Source organism: Ovis aries, chromosome 7 (assembly GCF_016772045.2).
Source record: "Ovis aries strain OAR_USU_Benz2616 breed Rambouillet chromosome 7, ARS-UI_Ramb_v3.0, whole genome shotgun sequence".
In the NCBI taxonomy this organism is placed as follows: Eukaryota; Metazoa; Chordata; class Mammalia; order Artiodactyla; family Bovidae; genus Ovis; species Ovis aries.
Window position 1 is genome coordinate 90,032,793 of NC_056060.1, and position 21,695 is coordinate 90,054,487.

The 21,695-nt window shown below is 38.6% G+C and overlaps 1 protein-coding gene across 19 annotated transcripts in view; it reads right to left on the reverse strand.

The window, feature by feature from the left end:
- The window catches only part of CEP128 (centrosomal protein 128), a 455,060-nt gene that overhangs the window by 71,429 nt on the left and 361,936 nt on the right, over positions 1-21,695 (reverse strand). For 9 of the 19 annotated variants that reach the window (XM_060418449.1, XM_060418451.1, XM_060418448.1 and 6 more), the window contains one exon: positions 9,543-9,632. The exons of the other annotated variants lie outside the window; for them this stretch is intronic. In XM_060418449.1, coding sequence (XP_060274432.1) covers positions 9,543-9,632 — 90 coding nt within the window. The remainder of the gene's footprint in view (positions 1-9,542; positions 9,633-21,695) is intronic. 19 annotated transcript variants of the gene reach the window in all.

Sequence of the window (21,695 nt, forward strand, 5' to 3'; positions counted from 1 at the left end):
AACCTCACCGTCGCCCCCATAATTTTCATAAAATAACGGTTATTTTATTGGTGACTTGGGTACTGTCACATTTGAGTAGCTCGTAATAAATGCATATAGTGCCTCTAGGGGGCTTTGATCTGTTGTTACCAGGCATCTTATTCACAGTACATCTGGGACAAAACCATTCAGCAAAGCTTTATCATCCTTTGCAGATTGAACAGACCCTCATTAGACAGTCTTTGGGTAGTGCTGCATTCCTATGAACCATCTTGGAAGGCTGAAAATATTTACAGCCACTATTTGGGCCTTACGTTTTCCCCATACCATGTATTTATGGGGCTCATGTCACTTAGAATTAGCATATTTTAAAACCACACATACAGCTGGTTTGCAATCAGTGATTTCATATGATGCCAAAATGGTACAACTGAATTAAATTCTGTTTTAATTCATAGCTCAGTGTTCAGGAAAGATAAAACTCATATGATTTATGTATTAGTACCTTCATTTTATTTAAATATTTGTTACAGGATTTTAAAAGGAATGTGTACTGTCATGGACTATGTGTTTGTGTCTTCAAAATTCACATGCTGAAAACCCCAATCCCTAAAGTGATGGCCTCTGGATATATAGCCTTTGGGAGGTAATCAGGTCAGGAGGAGACAGCCCTCAGAAGATTAGTGCCCTTCTAAGAAGAGACACAAGAATGCAGGCTTCTCTTTCTGCCCTCTGCCAAACTAAGGCATAATGGGAACATGGCCATCTACAAGCCAGGAAGAGGTCCTTCACCAAGAACCGAAACTGCCAGCACCCTGATCTTGGAACTGCCAGCCTCTGCAACTGTGAGAAATGAATGTTTGCTGCTTAAGACACCCAGGCTACAGTCATTTGGTACAGCAGTCTAAGCTGACATGTACCTAGTCTGTAAGGCTAAAACACAAATGGTGGGGAGACAAAAAAAAAATCTCAATTTCATTAAAATATAAAGATCAATAAATAATTTATTTCAATGCAATTTAGTTACATCTGTTTGTCTATAACCTACTCCATTCCAAATGGTACTGAAATAGCTTTCAAAGAAAGAATATATATTGAAAAAAATGAGAAAATTAGAGAAACTGGAAATATAGTTCATTAACCTGAATTTAAATAATTTAATCTGCCAATCAACAACATCTAATAGGATATCGGTCACTGTTGCCAATGTGAGCTTCCTCTAAATTGCAGTTTGGGGCTTTAATTATAGCCTATATAAAAAAAGAAACTACTCCTAATCTTTATGAACTTATTACCCTGCTTTTAAAATTTAAGAAATGTATTTTGAAATTTAAATGGCTGAAGTTGACTTCTTTTTTGGCAGCCAAGATTAGTTACTATAATTCTGCATATAAAAGAATTAACCTATTGTAAATCCCTGCTCGAAAACAAAATATCTGCATACTTCCCATGTTCTTATCATTAGAACAGAGGTAATGTAAGCCAGTCTATGAAGAAATACTAGTATATGTCCTGGAATGAATATGCAATTATACCAAAATTGATTTATATTCTCCCTATCCTCTCTCACTCTCACTAGAACTGGACTTGTAGTGTTTTATTGTTGCTGTTTAATCTCCAGTTTTCATTTCAACAAATCTTATCTTAAAGCTCAGTCCACAGGTTCAGTACTCTGCCTTCTCTCCCACCACGCACACACTTTCAAGCTTAGCCTGAAAAGAATTGATTAAGATACTGAAAGGGGAGTTGGTAGGTGAGATGAGCAGAGAGAGAAGAAAGCCTCCAGAAGTAATAAAGACACTCTCACTATAATGCAATTTCAGGTGGTTTTAATAAATCAGCGGTTCTTATTTTTGTAGTCTTGGACTTTAAGAACTTTTTCCCCAGGAAAATGAACACTATATAAGACACACATAATTTTGCATATTCTTTTAGGGGAACTGCAGACTCTCAGAACCCACCCATAGCTGTTCAAGTATTTTTACTTAAAATAAAGATACTTGAAATAGGATGTAAGAATTAATTTATTAGACCAAATAAATTATTGTATTAGAACAAATCTATTTCTCTTGTATGAAATATTTCTTGACAACAAGTAAAAAAACCATTGCGAGTGGAAGGTTAAAAATCAGAGGAGAAATTTTCTTCAAATATTTTGAAGGAAAAGTTCTAAGGGGAAAAATAGGTTTTATTGTTATCAGGTTTTTTGGTGATTGAAGATTCCCTTTCCCACTATTTTTTAGTGCTATTTTAGAAGGGGAAAGTCTAAGAAAATCACAATCTTGTCACGGAGAAGGGACTTGCATAATTCAATAAAGCTATGAGCCATGCCACGCAGGCCACCCAAGACAGATGGGTCACAAAGGAAAATTCTGACAAAACATGGTCCACTGGAGGAGGGAATGGCAAACTACTCCAATATTCTTGCTGCAAGAACCACATGAACATAAACAGTATGAAAAGGCAAAAAGATATGATACCAGAAGATGAGCTCCCACATCGGAATGTGCCAATATGCTACTGTGGAAGAGTGGAGGGCAATTACTAATAGCTCCAGAAAGAATGAAGTGGCTGGGCCAAAGCAGAAATGACTCTCAGCTGTGGATGTGTCCGGTTGTGAAAGTAAAGTCTGATGCTGTAAAGAACAATATTGCATAGGAACCTGGAATGTTAGGTCCATGAATTAAGGTAAATTGGAAGTGGCCAAACAGGAGATGGCAAGAGTGAACATCAACATTTTAGGAATCAGTGAATTAAAATGGACTGGAATGGGCAAATTTAATTAGATGACCATTATATCTACTACTGTGAGCAAGAATCCCTTAGAAGAAATGGAATAGCCCTAATAGTTAATAAGAGTTCGAAATGCAATGATCAGGTACAATCTCAAAAACAACAGAATGATCTCTCTCTGTTTCCAAGGCAAACCATTCAATATCACAGTAATCCAAGTCTACACCTTAACCATTGATGCCAAAGAAGCTGAAGTTCACTGGTTCTATGAAGACCTAATAGGCCTTCTAGAATTAACACCAACAAAAGATGTCCTTTTCATCAAAGAGGACTGGAATGCAAAAGTAGGAAGTCAAGAGATACCTGGAGTAACAGGCAAGTTTGGCCTTGGAGTACAGAATGACACAGGGCAAATGCTAACAGAGTTCTGTCAAGAGAACACACTGGTCGTAGCAAACAACCTCTTCCAACAACACAAGGGATGACTCTACACATGGACATCACCAGATGGTCAATACCAAAATCATACTGATTATATTCCTTGCAGCCGAAGATGAAGAATCTCTATAAAGTCCACAAAAACAAGACTGGCAGCTGACTGTGGCTCAGATCATCAGCTCCTTATTGAAAAATTCAGGCTTAAATTGAAGAAAGCAGGGAAAACCACTAGGCTACTCAGGTATGTCCTAAGTCAAATCCCGTATGATGATACAGTGAAGGTAACGAACAGATTCAAGGGATTAGATCTGGTAGACGAGAGTGCCTGAAGAACTATGGACACAGGTTCGTGACACTGCACAGGAGGCAGTGATCAAAACCATCTCAAAGAAAAAGGCGCAAGAAGGCAAAGTGATTGTTTGAGGAAGCTTTACAAATAGCTGAGGACAGAAGAGAAGCAAAAAGTAATGGAGAAGGGGAAAGATGTACTCAGCTGAATGCAGAGTTCCAGAGAATAGCAAGGAGACACAAGGCCTTCTTAAGTGACCAATGCAAAGAAACAGAGGAAAACAATAGAATGCGGAAGACTAGATATCTTTTCAAGAAAATTGGAGATATGAAGGGGACATTTCATGCAAAGATGGGCACAATAAAGGACAGAAACAGTATGGATCTAACAGAAGCAGAAGAGATTATTAGAGGTAGCAAGAATACACAGAACTGTACAAAAAAGGTCTCATGACCAGGATAACCATGATGGTGTGGTCACTCACCTAGAACCAGACATCCTGGAATGTGAAGTCAAGTGGGCCTTAGGAAGCAACACTACGAACAAAGATAGAGGAGGTGATGGAATTCCAGTTCAGCTATTTCAAATTCTAAAAGATGATGATGCTGTAAAAGTGCACTCAATATGCCAGCAAATGGAAAACTCAACAGTGACCGCAAGACTGGAAAAGGTCAGTTTTCATTCCAATCCCAAAGAGGGGCAATGTCAAAGAATGTTCAGACTGCTGCATAACTGTCCTCATTTCACATGCTAGTATGGTTATGCTTAATATCCATCAAGCTAGGCTTCAGCAGAATGTGAACTGAGAACTTCCAGATGGACAATTAGGTTTAGAAAAGGCAGAGGACCCAGGGATCAAATTGCCAACATTCTTTGGATCATAGAGGAAAGCAAGGGAATTAAAGAAAAACATCTACTTCTGCTTCATTGACTATACAAAAGCCTTTGAGTGTGTGGATCACAACAAATTGTGAAAAATTCTAAAAGAGATGGGAATACCAGACCACATTACCTATCTCCTGAGAAACCTGTAAGCAGGTCAAGATGCAAGAATTAGAACTTTACATGGAACAACTGACTGGTTCAAAATAGAAAAAGGAGTATGACAAAGCTGCATTTTGTTACTCTGTTTATTTAACTTGTATGCAGAGTACATTATGCAAAATGCCGGGCTAGATGAATCACAAGCTGGATGAGAAATATCATTAACCTCAGATATGCAGATGATACCACTCCAATGACAGAAAGGGAAGAGGAATGCTGAGTTTTAAACCAGCTTTTTCACTCTCCCCTTTTGCCCTCATGAAGAGTCCAATCACTTCATGGCAAATAGATGGGGATAAAAATGGAAGCAGTGACAGTTTTACATTCTTGGGCTCCAAAATCACGGCAGATGGTGACTGTAGCCAAGAAATTAAAATGCTTGATCCTTGGAAGGAAAGCTGTGACAAACCTAGACAACATACTAAGGTCTGTATAGTCAAAGCTATGGTTCTTCAGTAGTCATCTATGGATGTGATAGTTGGACCATATTTAAGGCTGAGCACTGAAGTTTGATGCTTTCCAATTGTGGTGCTGGAGAAGACTCTTGAGAGTCCCTTGAACTGCAAGGAGATCAAATCAGTCAATCCTAAAGGAAATCACCCTGAATATCATTAGCAGGACTGATGCTAAGGCTGAAGGTCCAATACTTTGGCCACCTGATGGGAAGAGTCAACTCAATGGATAAGACCCTGATGCTGGGAAAGAGAGAAGGCAAAATGAGAAGAGGGCAACAGAGGATGAGATTGTTAGATAGCACCACTGAGTCAATGGCATGAATTTGAGCAAACTCTGGGAGATAGTAAGGGACAGAGTAACCTGGCGTGCTGCAGTCCATGGGGTTAGAGTCAGACATGACTCAGCCACTGAACAACAACAAGGAGAGAAACGTCTTGATAGATTATGGTGAACGATGTCAGATTCGTGATCTCCGAAGAAGATTTAGCTTTGGGACCAGGGACCAGGCTTGATCACTCAAAAGCTTTTGCATAGCAGAGTTTTATTAAAGTGAAAAAGGGACATGGAAAGCTTCTGATACAGACATCGGGAGGGGTATGGAGCATGCCCCCCTCGCTAGTCTTAGCAAGGGAGCTATATACTTTTTAAATTAGTTATTACAATAAATGAAGGCAATGTCTCAAGGTTGTAAAGATCTTACTAGACTCATTCCTATAATTTACATTTTAAGGTAACAGGATTAGCCAGAAGGTTTTCAGGAAGGAGAAACTGTCCTCAAGCAGGATATATTATTGTTATATAATCCTTAGTACAGAGATTAAACTGACTTGTTTTTTGTATAATCATCAGTTCTGGGCTTAAAGAAAAAAAACATTTTATGTGACTAAGACTAAGGAACGTAGAGAAAAGAAAAAGATGCTTGTCCTTTCCCCCTCCTTTACAATTCCAGACCCCAATCTCTGCTTCGAGAGCCCCAAATCCCTTTCTCCTCCTCAGGGACCACATACTTCTTATCAACCTGCCTAGGAATTGACTCTTAGTCTAAGAAAAACCTAAAAGGGCAACAATTATTTAAATATTTACTTTTAAGGATTATACTTACAGTCATTGCATAGTCTTGGAGTTACAATGAAGCATACTGTTATTATCCTCTAGTGTTAACATTGCAAACCATTTCTAACTGAAAACAATAATGCTAGAAATCACCTTTTAATTTATTTTGGTCTTGACAGATCAAGTAAGGTGAGCTGTATTTTTGGGAGGCCAATAACACATGTACTATAAAAAAAGATTTATTTTAACTTTTTATCCCAAGGCTATCAACCTGTCTTGAGCTGTACATATTTCTTTGCTACTTGGTCACAATGGGGTGTACATTAGAATTTATGAATAAACCAAGCAAATTCATTACATCACTGGAGATGGGAACATATTTGTGAGCTAAGTTAGGACATGAGTGCTAAATGGATAGTTGGTATCTGCATCCCTCATCATTAAAGCTTATTTGACTCAGCTGAGCAAATCAACAAACCACATTGGCTCATCCATCCCACCTAAGAAATGAAATATTAGGTCTAAATACTCAAGAGTTCTTCTGCTTCTGGTAAGTGTAGTCGTACAGATCTACTGACTTTTTCATGATAACACAGTATTTTTCAAGCATGTTTGAAATATATTTGTCATCAAACAAAAAATGCACGATAATGGCATAAAAATATAACAAGAGTCTCTACTTTTTCCAACTCTAAGAAACAGTACAAATATAGACTAATTCTGGAAACTTCTCTGGGACTGAAGGGCCATGATGGCCATATAACTTTCAAAAAAAGAAAATCGACAAGGAGGACTTCCTCTCATTACTGTTCTAAAAGCACAACGCTTGTCTTCTGGAAGAAAAGTCCCCTCAGCTTCTTCACCCAGAGAGAAAACTGCAGAGCTTTTTCCTGTCCATGTTAACTCAGTGTAAAGAACACCCACACCTTACCTGCTGCTTCCTGTATGAAAGATATCAAATGAAAGGCAAATGTGTCCCATTTTTCCGTTATGCATTTCCACATGACAACTCATTACATTCAACAAACTGTCAATCAACTTTTGGTAATTAAAAGAGAAATAATTTCAAATGCATTCTTTTCCATGCATCAAGATATGAGAATGAAAGAACAAGCTTTTATTAACCACTACAAAAGATCACTGTTTCTTGAATTATGCTAGAAACTTAAAATAGATAAAAATTGTAAACAACCACAGTGTTGCAACACTAAAATAAAAACAACTTTAAGATGTAGCGTAGCTTGGCTTTGAGCATACCTGAGTCAATGGTCTATACATAAAACTGCATGCTGTCTATTAAAACTCAGACGAAGTTACTCTGCAGGCTAAAAAAACTTCAGAATGAATGACATTAGAGTAACTTGCAGTGGTTTTCCATTATCTAGTGTTCAATTTAGCCAGCATTATATACCTACAGTCAATCTTTGTTAACTCTTTTCACCAGCTACTTATGTGTCTTTTCAAATAATCTACTCCAGGGTTCAAAATAGCTTAACGAAAAGGCAGCAAAGCAAACCGCAGCAAGGCATCAGGATTTTATCTCAAACATTGTCAGTAAGAAAACCCAACATTTGATTTATCAAGAAAAACCAGTTTAAAGGGATGTATCATTTTCTAGCCTAGTAATGATCCTTGCTATCCTTGCGGACTAGAGAATCAGAGCAGGAACTATCACCAAATTTAAGAACAGAGTCAGAATGGATGCTCCACGTTTCTGCTCTGTTCTCTCATCCACTATCATTGCCAAATAGAGAGCTGAGGCAGCCAGCTGGGCTTCTGGAGCTTTCTTCTGCTGTATTCTCAGGCTGGTGATTCGGTTGGTGAGACTGTTTGTTACAAGGTCACTTCTGACTCCTGCACTTTCATTCAACACTATTCAGGAAAAGCTGAGGTTGCACTTCCACTGACGTGGGATGTGTACATGGGTATGTGGGGGCAGAGGAGAAAGATGAAGAGAGACGTATGGACATGGGGCTCTGCTGGTCGGTTCCAACAGATGTACCCCTGGAAAATGCAGCCAGAAAGGCTAGGGATGGGCTTTGCTTAAGGTTCCTGTAAACATTTCCATTCAACAGTATGAAACTAATACCAAGAAAATCTCAGGTTGACCCTTTATGTTTCAGATCACAAAGCAACACATGAGATTTCTCCTCCCACAACCCTCCCCTTTAAAATGAAGACTCTCTGTTAAGTTTCTTCTTTAACACACAATGTGATATGCTGCACAGATGTGCGCCTACAGGATAAGACTACATCCCAGAGGAAGAGCAAAAGACAGAATTCTCTTTCTGCTGGGACTGCTCAGTTCCACAGGGAAACTTCTGGTAACACGCAACAAGAGTTCAGTGAATGACATCTAAGACTGCAGCACAACTAAAAGTTATCTGCAGATAATATAAAGGCTATGATTGTGGTTGGGGTAATGCAAATGACAACCAGTATAATTCCAAAGATTGACTGTCCCCAAAAAGTGATGCAGGAATAGGAGTTGAGTACTAGGGGGAAAAGCTAACAACCCAGAAACCAACATATCATATTTTTTTTTCAAGATTTACATTTTGAGAAATAAAGTACATGTCTCCAGTTGTGAGGCTAGTCATATATCAGCTGAATATGCTCTGAACTCTTATGCAAATCATAGTGCAGTGGTGATTATGGGAAATTTATGAGGTTTTTGTTATGCATAACTTATAGAAAACAATAGAATATCCTTTTTTTTTCAGGGTGTGTATCTGACTGCCACCAAACATAGCTGATCTAATGAGACTCCCTGAGGTTAACACCCTTGTTTTCCTCAAGTGTACACATCTCTTCGGTTTCTAAGTGAAGAATTTTCACAAGAACACCCATAGAAACACAGAACCCTTTGTCTCAATCTCCTTCCTCTTGAATATTTGACTTTTAGCACTTGTCAGCTACCACACATGTCACATGGCTAAGTCATGAGATGACACAAAGCTAACAGTCCACCTTGGGAATTAAATTGCTTACCTTTGAGCAATTTCAACAATCCACATCCCAATTTACATGTAGAGTCATTTACTCAATTCTTTCCAGGAATTAAAATATAAGGAACATGGTATTAGAGACTCTCCCATCCTCATACCCATATTCCTTCTGTGAGCTACTGTGTACAGATCTCTCTCACCATTCTATACAAAGAGAGAGACTACTGTTCAGAATTAACAATTAGATATAAAACAGTTGTTTTATTTATAAAATAATATATTTGGCTGACAAAACTCAGGTTTTTCTTGCTTCTAGTTCAGTTTGACCAAGCTTAGAACAATTACTGATCTCCATTTTTTTAAATGTACAAGTATAGGTAGGAAGAGAAAGGTGGGCAGAGGATTTAAAACAAGCCTTAGATTATCTGTATTCTGACAATCAATGGTGCACTATTCTTAGTATCTACGAAAACTGGAGGAAAAACCCCAATAACTTAGCATACCTGAAGGCTAAATTACCCTGTATGTCCTGAGATAAAGTAGATGTATTTTGACAATTCAGTTCCAAGTATCCTAAATAGTCTACCTATGAAATACTTAACTGCTTTTTCTCCAAATTGAGCTTCTTTCTGATTTTTCATTGCAGTCTGACTAGCATCTTCCAAAGGTGGCATTTTAAATAGTAGCTTTGGCTGTTTAAGAGAGAATGTAAGTAAAGAAAAAGTGTTGGCAAGCTCTGTTATCTTAAAATAACTTAAAGCACTATAAATAGTAATAGCTATAAAAATAACACTACAAGGATCATAATAATTTCTAATGATTTTTAAAGTTTCTGCATTTAGAGAAAATGACATCACATAGGACTTTAAAATGTTTTCTGAAATAACTGGCTACCCAAATGAAAGTCACAAATTTTAGGGAAAACATTATTTGAATTTTAAAATATTTTATTCTCCAGGATTATAAATTAAAGAGTAGTGATTCATTTCAAAATATCCCCAGTTGTTTTGTTTTCAAGATCATCCCTGGAAGTAACTGATCCCAGATTCCAAAGTCTATGGAATGAAAGAGCAAATAAGATGTGAATTGTTAGCAGATGTATGTGGGCAGTTTTAGCTAGTAATGAAAGCTATTTAACACTAATAACCTTACCTGTGGTAATGGACCACTAATGCAGTGTGATTCTACAGTTCAGGGAGGTCTGACTGAATACCCCAAATTATGCTTTCCTTCAATTTGCAAAATTATTTAAAATTCTACCAACAGAAATTTGTTCTTTGAGGAAGAATTCAAACATTAATTCCCCCTCACCAGTTCATCTTTCAAAAGACAGACATTCTTGAGACTGAAAACCATTAAAGTTTAGTTTACTCCAAGGCAGGGGTCAGCAAGGTAGGACAGTAGGTCACTCCAACCTGCTGCCTGTCTTTATAGGCCCACCAGCTAAGAATGGTTTTCACATTTTTATTTGGTTGGAAAACAATCAATACTTCACAACATGTCAATATTATATGAAATTTAAATTTCACTTTCCATAAAGAAAGTATTGTTAGAATATAGCCCACTCATCTCTTTACATACTTTATATGGCTATTTTCACTCTATGATGTCAGAGTTGAGTTGTTGCATGAGACAGTATGGCCTGTGAAAGTATGACAATATTTAGAACCTGGTCCTTTACAGGAAGTCTGGCCACCTTCTTTTCTAAGGTGTTGGTATCCTATGAGAATTACTTCCAGTCTCACAGAGGTCACCCTGGAGCAAACCTTGTAAGGTTCTCGAAGGAAAAGACAAGGTGAAACATACTGACCAGGGATAAGAAAATAAAGTAAGAACCAAAAAAATTTTATTCAACTTTTAAACCATTCCTCAGGCCATATAAGTTTCTTCCTTTTGTCCTTTATCTCTTTTATCCGCCATTTGTCTTTCCTTCTGGTGTCTTTCCCTACTTCATTGCTTCCTTTCTTGTTACCTCCCTCCCTTCCACTCATTTATTCATTTAATTAATATACCCATTCATCCATGTTCATTGACAGATGCACTATGATAGACACTGAGTACACAGTTATCAACAAGAAAGATAAGGTCTCCCTGCCTTCACAGAGCCTACATATCAAAGGAGAAGACAGGGACACGAATGGAGCCGATATCCAGGAACTGTGATGGGGGGTAAGGGCAGAGGTTTGCTTTAGACAGGTTAATTAGGTTTAGTTCCCAAGAAGAGATGATATTTGAGCAGAGACTCTAAAGGATGAAAAAGAGCTATCACTGAGAGAGTGAAGGGAAAAGCATTATGTACAGTGAGAGGGGGTAGCAAAGGCACAGGTCCTGGCATAGGAAAGAATTTCATTAACTGAATGAATAAAAAGACACTGGAATGTGCATCGTGGTTGCTAAGGAAAACACTCCTCTAAATTGCCATTATCATAAGAATCAACACTATTTATTACAAGCTTATTATTTGCAAAAACTGCATTGGGTGTTTCTCACGTGTGTTCTCATTTAATGCTCACAAAAACCCTCAGTAGGTGAAAACTATTAATTTCATTCCTTTAAGTCAGAGAAACAGACTTCAATCATATATGTACTTTAAATTTTACATTGTAATTAAGTGTTGGCTCTTAGACTATAATCTGGGTCCACCTGACTCAAAGGAGTCTATACTAACTCTGAGAGGCAAGTTGAAGTGTGTGTATGTATATATGGGTATGGATGTATATGTGTGTATATATATGTATATTTGTTTATTTAACAGATCTACAGAATGAAGTAGTGGAAATACGACTTGCTGACAGTGCAGTTTTATGAGCAAATAGTCAATAAATGGCAGGGTTACCATCAGGGGTATTTTTATATGCATATTACATTCCAGTAGGATATCCTGGAAAACTGTTCTAGAGTCGTTTCTCAAAATCACACAGGCCAGAAGAGCATTCTAAAAACCTCATTTTTGACAGATGTCATGCAACAGTGTTACAAAACACTATATCACAAGAAAATCTAATGTTCAAATAAAAACCATGAACTGTATACTTTTTAACATTTATTTCACTGTGTAATAAAAAGGATTATATTTTTGCCATGACTTTCTCAAGTAGGTTGCAACTCTTTCTGACTTCTGGGTCTGACATTAGGCCACCTAAAAACACACAGTCAATACCAGGAGGGAAACAGCAGAAGAAGGATATAGGGAAGCAAAGATCTACACTTAATTAGCGCTGATGTTGTGCAGTTAAACGGCACCTCTATAGTGCTGGTCTCGCAGTTCTTTTAGATCTGAGCTACAGGAGATTAGATTCATCACTGAGCTCATAAATGGTCTCTTTCCTTCAACCTGGTTCCGTTTGTGACAAATTTATTAGTTCTCTCTAACAATGTAATGAGAACCAGGGGTTTCCAATATAACCAGAATGTAGTAAAGGCATGGAATCCCTTGTAGGTAGTATGTTTTTATTTTATGGGAAAATATAGAAATATTACTAATAGACATCAAATGTTATTTATTAGCATGTTAATAAGGCTTTACACTTTTAAAAGTAAACACTGAACTTCTAACAAATTAAACTTAGGATAGTAAGATACTCTGGCAAAGGAATGCACTTCAGAATTAATTTTTTACAACCAAAATAATTACCAATTAGGATAAAAGGACAAAGAGATAAAAGGAGACGCTTATTAGTCATTCTTTCAGCTCAGTTTAGTTCTATGGCATTTCACACAATTTAAAATTTATGCAAATGTTTTCAGTGTTGCCTTTAATTTTTGCCAGAATATTTTGAACCTGGTTTAAAACTGAAATTGAAGAAGCCTAAGGAGGGCTTTAATAACAACTTTCTTCAGTCTCTTTATTTAAAACATGATGAATAAGCAAAAAGAAAAGGTGCAGAATTGAAAAGAAAAATGATCCCTTCTCCCTCTTAGAAGTGTTTGGGATTACTGGATTGCTCATAATCATGCACCAGGAACTGAAATCTTCCTCATGTATTCATAGCCAGATACACAGCAACACTATTAAGTCAGTCTACACATGTAAGCTGAGGGTCTAGGGGTTTATAAGTAGATTTAAAGTTACAGAAAGGCAGGAAGAAGTTTCACTAATAATACCCCAGCGTCGCCTGACTTATCTAACGCACGCTCTCAAATTTGTTTCACTACTTAGTCTTTTCTCTTGAGGGGGTTAGTTAGTATTTTACCACAGTTCAGTTCAGTCACTCAGTCTTGTCTTACTCCTTGCGACCCCATGGATTGCAGCACACCAGGCTTCCCTGTCCATCACCAACTCCTGGAGCTCACTCAAGTTCATGTCCATTGAGTCGGTGATTTTACAATAAATGCTTTATTTGTTTGATAATAAATTTAATGGAAAAAAATTAAAGATGTTTAAAGGCAGAAATGCCAGGAACCCAAACAAAAAGTGAAGAAATTCTGTCCTCCATAAGGTCATGAAGCACGTGAGTACAGGAGCACAGAAGATTGCAGGCGAATTCTAACACAAGTACTAGCCCTGCGCTTACTGGCTGAACAAACTACGCACCTCAGCCTTTTTATCTATAAATGAGAACACAGATTGTGGCAAGGAACAAATGACATACACGCAGAAGTTTTAGCAGTTTTAGCACAGTGTATAACACAAAAGAATTGCTTGGTAGCTACTAACATTATGCATTAAGAAGACAGAGGGTGACTTTTTTTTTTTTTCCCCTCTTCTCCTTTAACATAGAGATCATCACCCTCTGGGATTGATTTAGCACAATCTTGATAGGAATTATGACCAACCTAGATAGTTATGACCAACCTAGATAGTATATTCAAAAGCAGAGACATTACTTTACCGACTAAGGTCCGTCTAGTCAAGGCTATGGTTTTTCCTGTGGTCATGTATGGATGGGAGAGTTGGACTGTGAAGAAGGCTGAGGGCCGAAGAATTGATGTGTTTGAACTGTGGTGTTGGAGAAGACTCTTGAGGGTCCCTTGGACTGCAAGGAGATCCAACCAGTCCATTCTGAAGGAGATCAGCCCTGGGATTTCTTTGGATGGAATGATGCTAAAACTGAAACTCCAGTACTTTGGACACCTCATGTGAAGAATTGACTCATTGGAAAAGACTCTGATGCTGGGAGAGATTGGGGGCAGGAGGAGAAGGGGACGACCCAGGATGAGATGGCTGGATGGCATCACGGACTCGATGGACGTGAGTCTGAGTGAACTCCGGGAGATGGTGATGGACAGGGAGGCCTGGCATGCTGCGATTCATGGGGTCGCAAAGAGTCGGACATGACTGAGCGACTGAACTGAACTGAACTGAACTGATAGGAATTAACAAAGGCTAAATAAGTATTTGCTAATAGACTGAACCATAACATGAGTGAGTTTCCAAGATCCCAGACTAGGGAAATGCTCTGTTTATTTACATTCTGGAAAATCAGCCAGGCATGGGAATGGGAGATAGCCCTTGATGTGAGAACTATTGATAACCGATTGATATGTAGAACCTTGGAGATCTGTTTTATGAGTCAGTAGAAATCGCTTCACCCAGAAATGTATCACTGCTGAGCACTTATTTTCAAATGTGCTGTACATCACCATCATTAGAGTACTGCTTTTCACAACTGTCATTGTTATCAAGAGATAAATTAGATAAACATAGAGAAAACAATTTATTCTTGCTGTTCAGTCAATCAGTTGTGTCCGACTCTTTGCAACCCCATAGACTGTAGCACACCAGGCTTCCCTATCCTTCACCATCTCCCAGAGCTTGCTCAAACTCATGCCCATTGAGTCAATGATGCCATCCAACCATCTCATCCTCTGTCATCCCCTTCTCCTCCCGCCTTTCTTTCTTTCTTTCTCAGCATCAGGGTCTTTTGCAATGAGTCAGTTCTTCATATCAGGTGGCCAAAGTATTGGAGTTTCAGCTTCAGCATCAGTCCTTTCAGTTAATGCTCAGGACTGATTTCCTTTAGGATGGACTGGTTTGATCTCCTTGAGTCCAAGGGACTCTCAAGAGTCTTCTGCAACACCACAGTTCAAAAGCATCAGTTCTTCAGTGCTCAGCCTTCTTTATTGCCCAACTCACATCCATACATGACTACTGGAAAAACCACAGCTTTGACTAGACGATCTTTGTCGGCAAAGTAATGAATGTCTCTGCTTTTTAATCTGCTGTCTAAGTGGGTCAAAACTTTTCTTTCAAGGAGCAACCGTCTTTGAATTTCATGGCTGCAGTCAACATCTGCAGTGATTTTGGAGCCCCCGCAAAATAAAGTCTGTCACTGTTCCCATTGTTTCCCCATCTATTTGCCATGAATTGATGGGACGAATTGCCATGATCTTAGTTTTCTGAATGTTGAGTTTTAAGCCAACTTTTTCACTCTCCTCTTTCATTTTCATCAAGAGAACACAATGTTATGACCTAAATGTTTGTGTTCCCCAGGATTCACAGGTTGAAATCTCAATCTCCAATGTGATGATATTAGAAGCTGGGGTTGTTGGGAAGTGATCAGGTCAGAGGTGGAGCCCTCATGAAAGGATCATTCCCTCATCAATGAGACTCCAGCTTGCTCTCTGTCTGCTATGAACCAGAAAGAAGGCTGGATACAGAATTTAAATCTGCCAACATAAATACTGAATACAGATAGTGAATCGGCCTTGATCTTACACTTCCTGACCCTCAGAACTGTGGGAAACAATTGTTTCCAGTTTAAACCACTCAGTCCATGGTATTTTTGTTATAGCAACCAGAATGGACTAAAACAGCCTAATGGTAGGCTGTCCAAAGTCTGAGGCTGATCTCGGGATGTGACCTGAGAAGAACAAGCAGATACACATTGTGGAGTGTGGTCTTGAACTGATCACTTACACTGCAACCCAAATGAAACTATCCCAAGTTGTAAGGTGATAGCTCACTCTGGAAATGTGGACAAAACTCCCAGCCAAACTCAGCACTGGGAAACATCATAACAGGCTTGATGGTCTTCATTTTTCACACGAAGACTTAAGTTGCTCTCTGAGCTTAGACTGTGATGAAGGGACAAGGGGATGTATTCTGGAAGTATTGCTTTTTATGATGTCAACTGCAAAGGGGCTGATGTATAGAGACAGATAAAATAAATCCCAGCCTTGTAGCAGCAATTTATAAAATCTGTGACACATATTTAGTTCATTTTCACTACTGAGGTTTTTAGCAAACTTTCTGTACAGGGTAATATTTGGGCTTTAGAGTTCAAAGACTACATTTTGTCTTTGCATTTTAAAAATATTTCCAAATAGCATCGTTTTTTTAGAAACTTTTTAAGAAGTCTGATTCAAGGAGAGTGCTGAATCTTGAGGACTTACACTTTTTATCTCTTTGGATAAACAGAACCAGCCATGGTTTTATACTTTTTTATTCTAAAAAGAAAACAATCCAGTCAATCAACTTCCATACACTCAGATACAAGAATAGTTCACTCTCAAGGTATTCTATTTTCTACTTTTATTCTGTCATAAATTTGGAATTAAAATTAAGTTGCAAATTTCAGTTAAAATAGGATGATAAAATTTAATGATCACTAAAATTTCAAGTGGAATCTATTTTACTGGGCTTGGTTCTCTGCTCTCCTGAGGCCTCTTGATATAGTACATTGAAGTCTGCAAATCTAATTGGCTGAGAACCCTGCCTGACCCGAATATAGACTGCTAATGTTTTATCTCTGCTAAGAACTCATACCAAATTTAAGGCTTGTTAAGTCTCTTCACCTTTTGAGAAAACACAGATTTTAATGAACCATTAAGTCATCTAGCCCTGAAAGGGGCGAAGTGTTGCCAATGGTCCATCACCCATAATAACCCAGGTGTTGTTTTAAGTCACTGCTTAGGCCCATTATTCTTTAATCATACATCAGATAAAAAAAAAAAAAGAAAGAAACAGTTACACAGAGAGATCCACCTACATTTTGAAGAATGCATCTTGGGAAGAGTAAGTTCATATGCATTACATTTCTGTTTCTGGAAACTGTAGAAGCTCCATTATAACTTTCATGAGCCATCCGAAGGATAAGGAAGATACTGAATTTACCTTCCAGTTGAATAAAGCCTTAAATAGTCCATTCCAATTTATCAATTTACTCAAATTTGGACTCCTAAAAATGTACTTTAGTATCTCCTAAGCAATTTAGAATCCCTGGGGAAATTTAAATTTCTTTTACCAAACCCTCAACTCTTCTGGAGATCCAGCAGTAGAATGGAACACCCCATATCACCCTCACTGTCCTTTCTGAAGTAATGCAGGGATTCTCAGCTATCCCTAGCTCCACTTTCTTCCCAAATCACCAAAATCCCCAAACCACTATGGAGTTTGAAAATCCAGGTCGGGCTTTCTACAGTCAGGCAGGATGATTGACAGCATAGTCCAGTTTATAACATGGCTGCTCACTAGGGGAGGACTGGCCATCCACTGGGACTTCTGGCTTAACACCCTATACTGTCAGCCTCTGGCAGGGCAATTAATTTGCCTGGGTCAGTTTTCTGTCTTTGGTGGTTTTTCTTGCCCAGTTTATCTCCAGTGAAGTGACTGCTAGCTCTACACTGGAAGTCTTTTCCATATTATAATATACTCATTCATATTTATTAGACTTGTTCCAAAAGAACCGAGAAATTCGAGTTTATTTTTTTTTCTTCAAAACAGCACACTGCCATAGGCTACTCTATAAGCAGTTGAAATGAAGTAATGCCTGAGAAAAACATTATCTTCTCTTTCTGGCTCATTTCAAATGCTTTTGCCTAAGCACTATTAAAATGACAAAAACAAAATTGCCCACCTGCCCCTTCACTCTCAAAACATATCTAAAAAAATTAATCAAATCCTTCAAATGGAAGAACCCAGACTATTTTTAAAAGTTATCTAGGAGAGAAATTAACTATAATTATGGGTCATTTGAAAAACAAGTCAATAATGCCACTTAATGTCCTTCAATGCCAAAGCTTCTGAAATGCCGTAAAAATAGTACTGTTTCAAAAAACGTAAATCCAATTTTTAAAAACTAAATGAAGGATTCATCTCATTTTAAATGAAAGTACTGATACTGAAGAAAGTCTCCAGAAATACTTGTGACATTTATAGATCCTACTATTAAAATGTTCCCTATTTCTGCAAATAATGAAACTGCTATTCACATGTAGCCCATATACTCAATTCCATCACTGCCACATGCAACTGTTTTCCCTTTATCATCATACTTAGTAGCTATCCAAAGACTTAACACATCCCTTAGCGAAATCGTAACTGCCCAGTGGAAGGGAGGGGAGGGGAGGGGAAGGAGACGGTGCGGGAGGGGATCCATGAGTGCAGGTCTCAGGAGGGCAGCGACGTCTCTCCTTTCAATGCCCAGCGTGCAGTGCACAGCTGGTGCAGAGCAGGTGGAAATAAACAGTCCACATGTGGAACTGGTATTTTGGAGGACCTGCCAGATACCAAGGTTTATACATTTCTAATCATAGTTAATCCTCTCAATGGGCTTATAAAGTCAGCAATATTACTAGCCCTAATTTAAGGACATGAATACTGCTTAAATGACCTAAGGATGGCCTAGTAAAAGACACAGATGAATAAGAAAAATCATGTTCATAATCATCTATTTTTATATCATTTAAAATAAAACCAAAACAATCAGATGATGGTAAGTTAGCATAAGAGCAGGGGCATAATCATATTTCAGATACTCTGTTAAGTGACTGTCATAGGTAGCAATTTGAAGCTTTTCATAACTAAGCATGATACTTAGTTTTGGCGTGCTCTGCATTCTGGGATTCACAAAGCGACAAGGGGGAAAGCAAGAAATTGATGAGGGTGAACCAGGTAGGCTGGAGATTTAAAAACTAAAAACAAATACAGCAGCAACACCTACCACTAGCAGCCATCACAAGCAAGGTGTCAGTCACTGAATACTTCTCAATTACACTGAAGAAAAATGTATTATCTTTTGTGTATATTTAAAATGTTTCAGCTGATTTGCAGCAGATTAAGTAAGGGATTTGCTTATTGCAATGTACCTCAAACTCACATGCAAATAGCACTGTGGTACAGCACCACACATTTATAGTCAAAAACAATAGTTGGTTTTTAAGAAGAGCAGCACACAATGTAACTGCAAATGAATGACACAAAAAAGAAAAAAACAGACAGTGCTAAACTCCAGTGAAGGATTTTGGTAATTGCCAGATGCATTGTAAAAATCACTGTCAAATATGTTCCTCTCCGCTGTTTGTGATTCCTCTAAAGAATGAAAAAGAAAATCCTCTCTGCTGCCCCACACCCCCTCCACCATTTGATCCTTTTCTATTCCCATACACAACAAATAATTCACTTATTGACATTTTGTTCCAGTTCTACTTTCAAGGTAGGAGAAGACAGCAGGATAGAGAGGAAGGGGAGTGAAAGTAAGTGTGTGTGTGTGTGTGTGTGTGTGTGTGTGTGTGTGCGCACGCACGTGCATGCGTGTGTGTGTATAGGAATGACAGAACATGGAAGTCGACTACCAATTAAAAAAAAAAAAATTCTAGTACAGGGATGGTTGTTGCTATGTTAATGGGTAGACCTCACAGAGAATCAGGAAATCAGTTCAGTTCACTCGCTCAGTCGTGTCCGACTCTTTGCGACCCCATGAATCGCAGAACGCCAGGCTTCTTGGTCCATCACCAACACCCGGAGCTTACTCAAATTCATGTCCATTGAGTCGGTGATACCATCCAACCATCTCATCCTCTGTCGTCTGCTTATCCTCTCACCTTCAATCTCTCCCAGAATCACTGTCTTTTCCAAGGAGTCAGTTCTTTGCATCAGGTGGCCAAAGTATTAGAGTTTCAGCGTTAGCATCAGTCCTTCTAATGAATATTCAGGACTGATTTCCTTTAGGATGGACTGGGTGGATCTCCCTGCAGTCCAAGGGACTCTCAAGACTTCTCCAACACCACAGTGCAAAAGCTTCAATACTTCAGTGCTCAGTTTTCTTTGTAGTCCAACTCACATCCCTACATGACCACAGGAAAAATCATACTTTTGACCAGACATATCTTTGTTGGCAAACTAATGTCTCTACTTTCTAATATGCTGTCAAGGTTGGTCATAACTTTCCTTCCAAGGAGTAAGCATCTTTTAATTACATGGCTGCAGTCACCATCTGCAGTGATTTTGGTGCCTAAGAAGATAAACTCTGACACCGTTTCCATTTTTTCTCCATCTATTTGCCATGAAGAGATGGGACCAGATGCCATGATCTTAGTTTTTTGAATGTTGAGCTTTAAGCCAATTTTTTCCCTCTCCTCTTTCACTTTCATCACGGGGCTCTTAAGTTCTTCTTCACTTTCTGTTATATGGTTGGTGTCATCTGCATATCTGAGGTTATCACTACTTCTCCCAGCAATCTTGATTGCACTATCTGCTTCATCCAGCCCGGCATTTCTCATGATGTACTCTCCATATAAGTTAAATAAGCAAGGTGACAATATACAGCCTTCACGTACTCCTTTCCCGATTTAGAACCAGTCTGTTGTTCCATGTCCAGTTCTAACTGTTGCTTCCTGACCTACATACAGATTTCTCAGGAGGCAGGTCAGGTGGTCTGGTATTCCCATCTCTCGAAGAATTTTCCACGGTTTGTTGTGATCCACACAGTCCAAGGCTTTGGCATAGTCAATAAAGCAGAAGTAGATGTTTCTGTGGAACTCTCTTGCTTTTTCCATGATCCAGCAGATGTTGGAAATTTGATCTGTTCCCTCTGGCCTTTTCTAAATCCAGCCTGAACATATGGAAGTTCACGGTTCACGTACTGCTGAAGCCTGGCTTGGAGAATTTTGAGCACTACTTTGCTAGCAAGTGAGATGAGTGCAATTGTGTGGCAGTTTGAACATTCTTTTGCATTGCCTTTCTTTGGGATTGGAATGAAAACTGACCTTTTCCAGTCCTGTGGCCACTGCTGAGTTTTCCAAATTTGCTGGCATATTGAGTACAGCACTTTCACAGGACCATCTTTTAGGATTTGAAAGAGCTCAACTGGAATTCCATCACCTCCACTAGCTTTGTTGGTAGTGATCCTTCCTAAGGTCCACTTGGCTTCGCATTCCAGGATGACTGGCTCTAGGTGACTGATCGTACCATCATGGTTATCTGGGTCATGAAGATTTTTATGTATAGTTCTTTTGTGTATTCTTGCCACCTCTTCTTAATATCTTCTGCTTCTGTTAGGTCGAACCATTTCTGTCCTTTATTGTGCCCATCTTTGCATGAAATGTTCCCTTGGTATCTCTAATTTTCTGGTAAAGATCTCTAGTCTTTCCCATTCTATTGTTTTCCTCTATTTCTTTGCACTGATCACTGAGGAAGGCTTTCTTATCTCTCCTTGCTATTCTTTGGAATTCTGCATTCAAATGGGTATATCTTTCCTTTTCTCCTTTGCCTTTTGCTTCTCTTCTTTTCTCAGCTATTTATAAGGCCTCTTGGGACAACCATTTTGCCTTTTTGCATTTCTTTTTCTTGGGGATGGTCTTGATCACTGCCTCTTGTCCAATGTCACAAACCTCTGTCCATAGTTCTTCAGGCATTCTATCAGATCTAGGCCCTTGAATCTATTTGTCACTTCCACTGTATAATCAAAAGGGATTTTATTTAGGTCATACCTGAATGGTCTAGTGGCTTTCCCTAATTTCTTCAATTTAAGTCTGAACCGGTGCCTATGAATAAGAGACAAGTAGGATGGTATTCAGGCTTCCCTTTTGGCTCC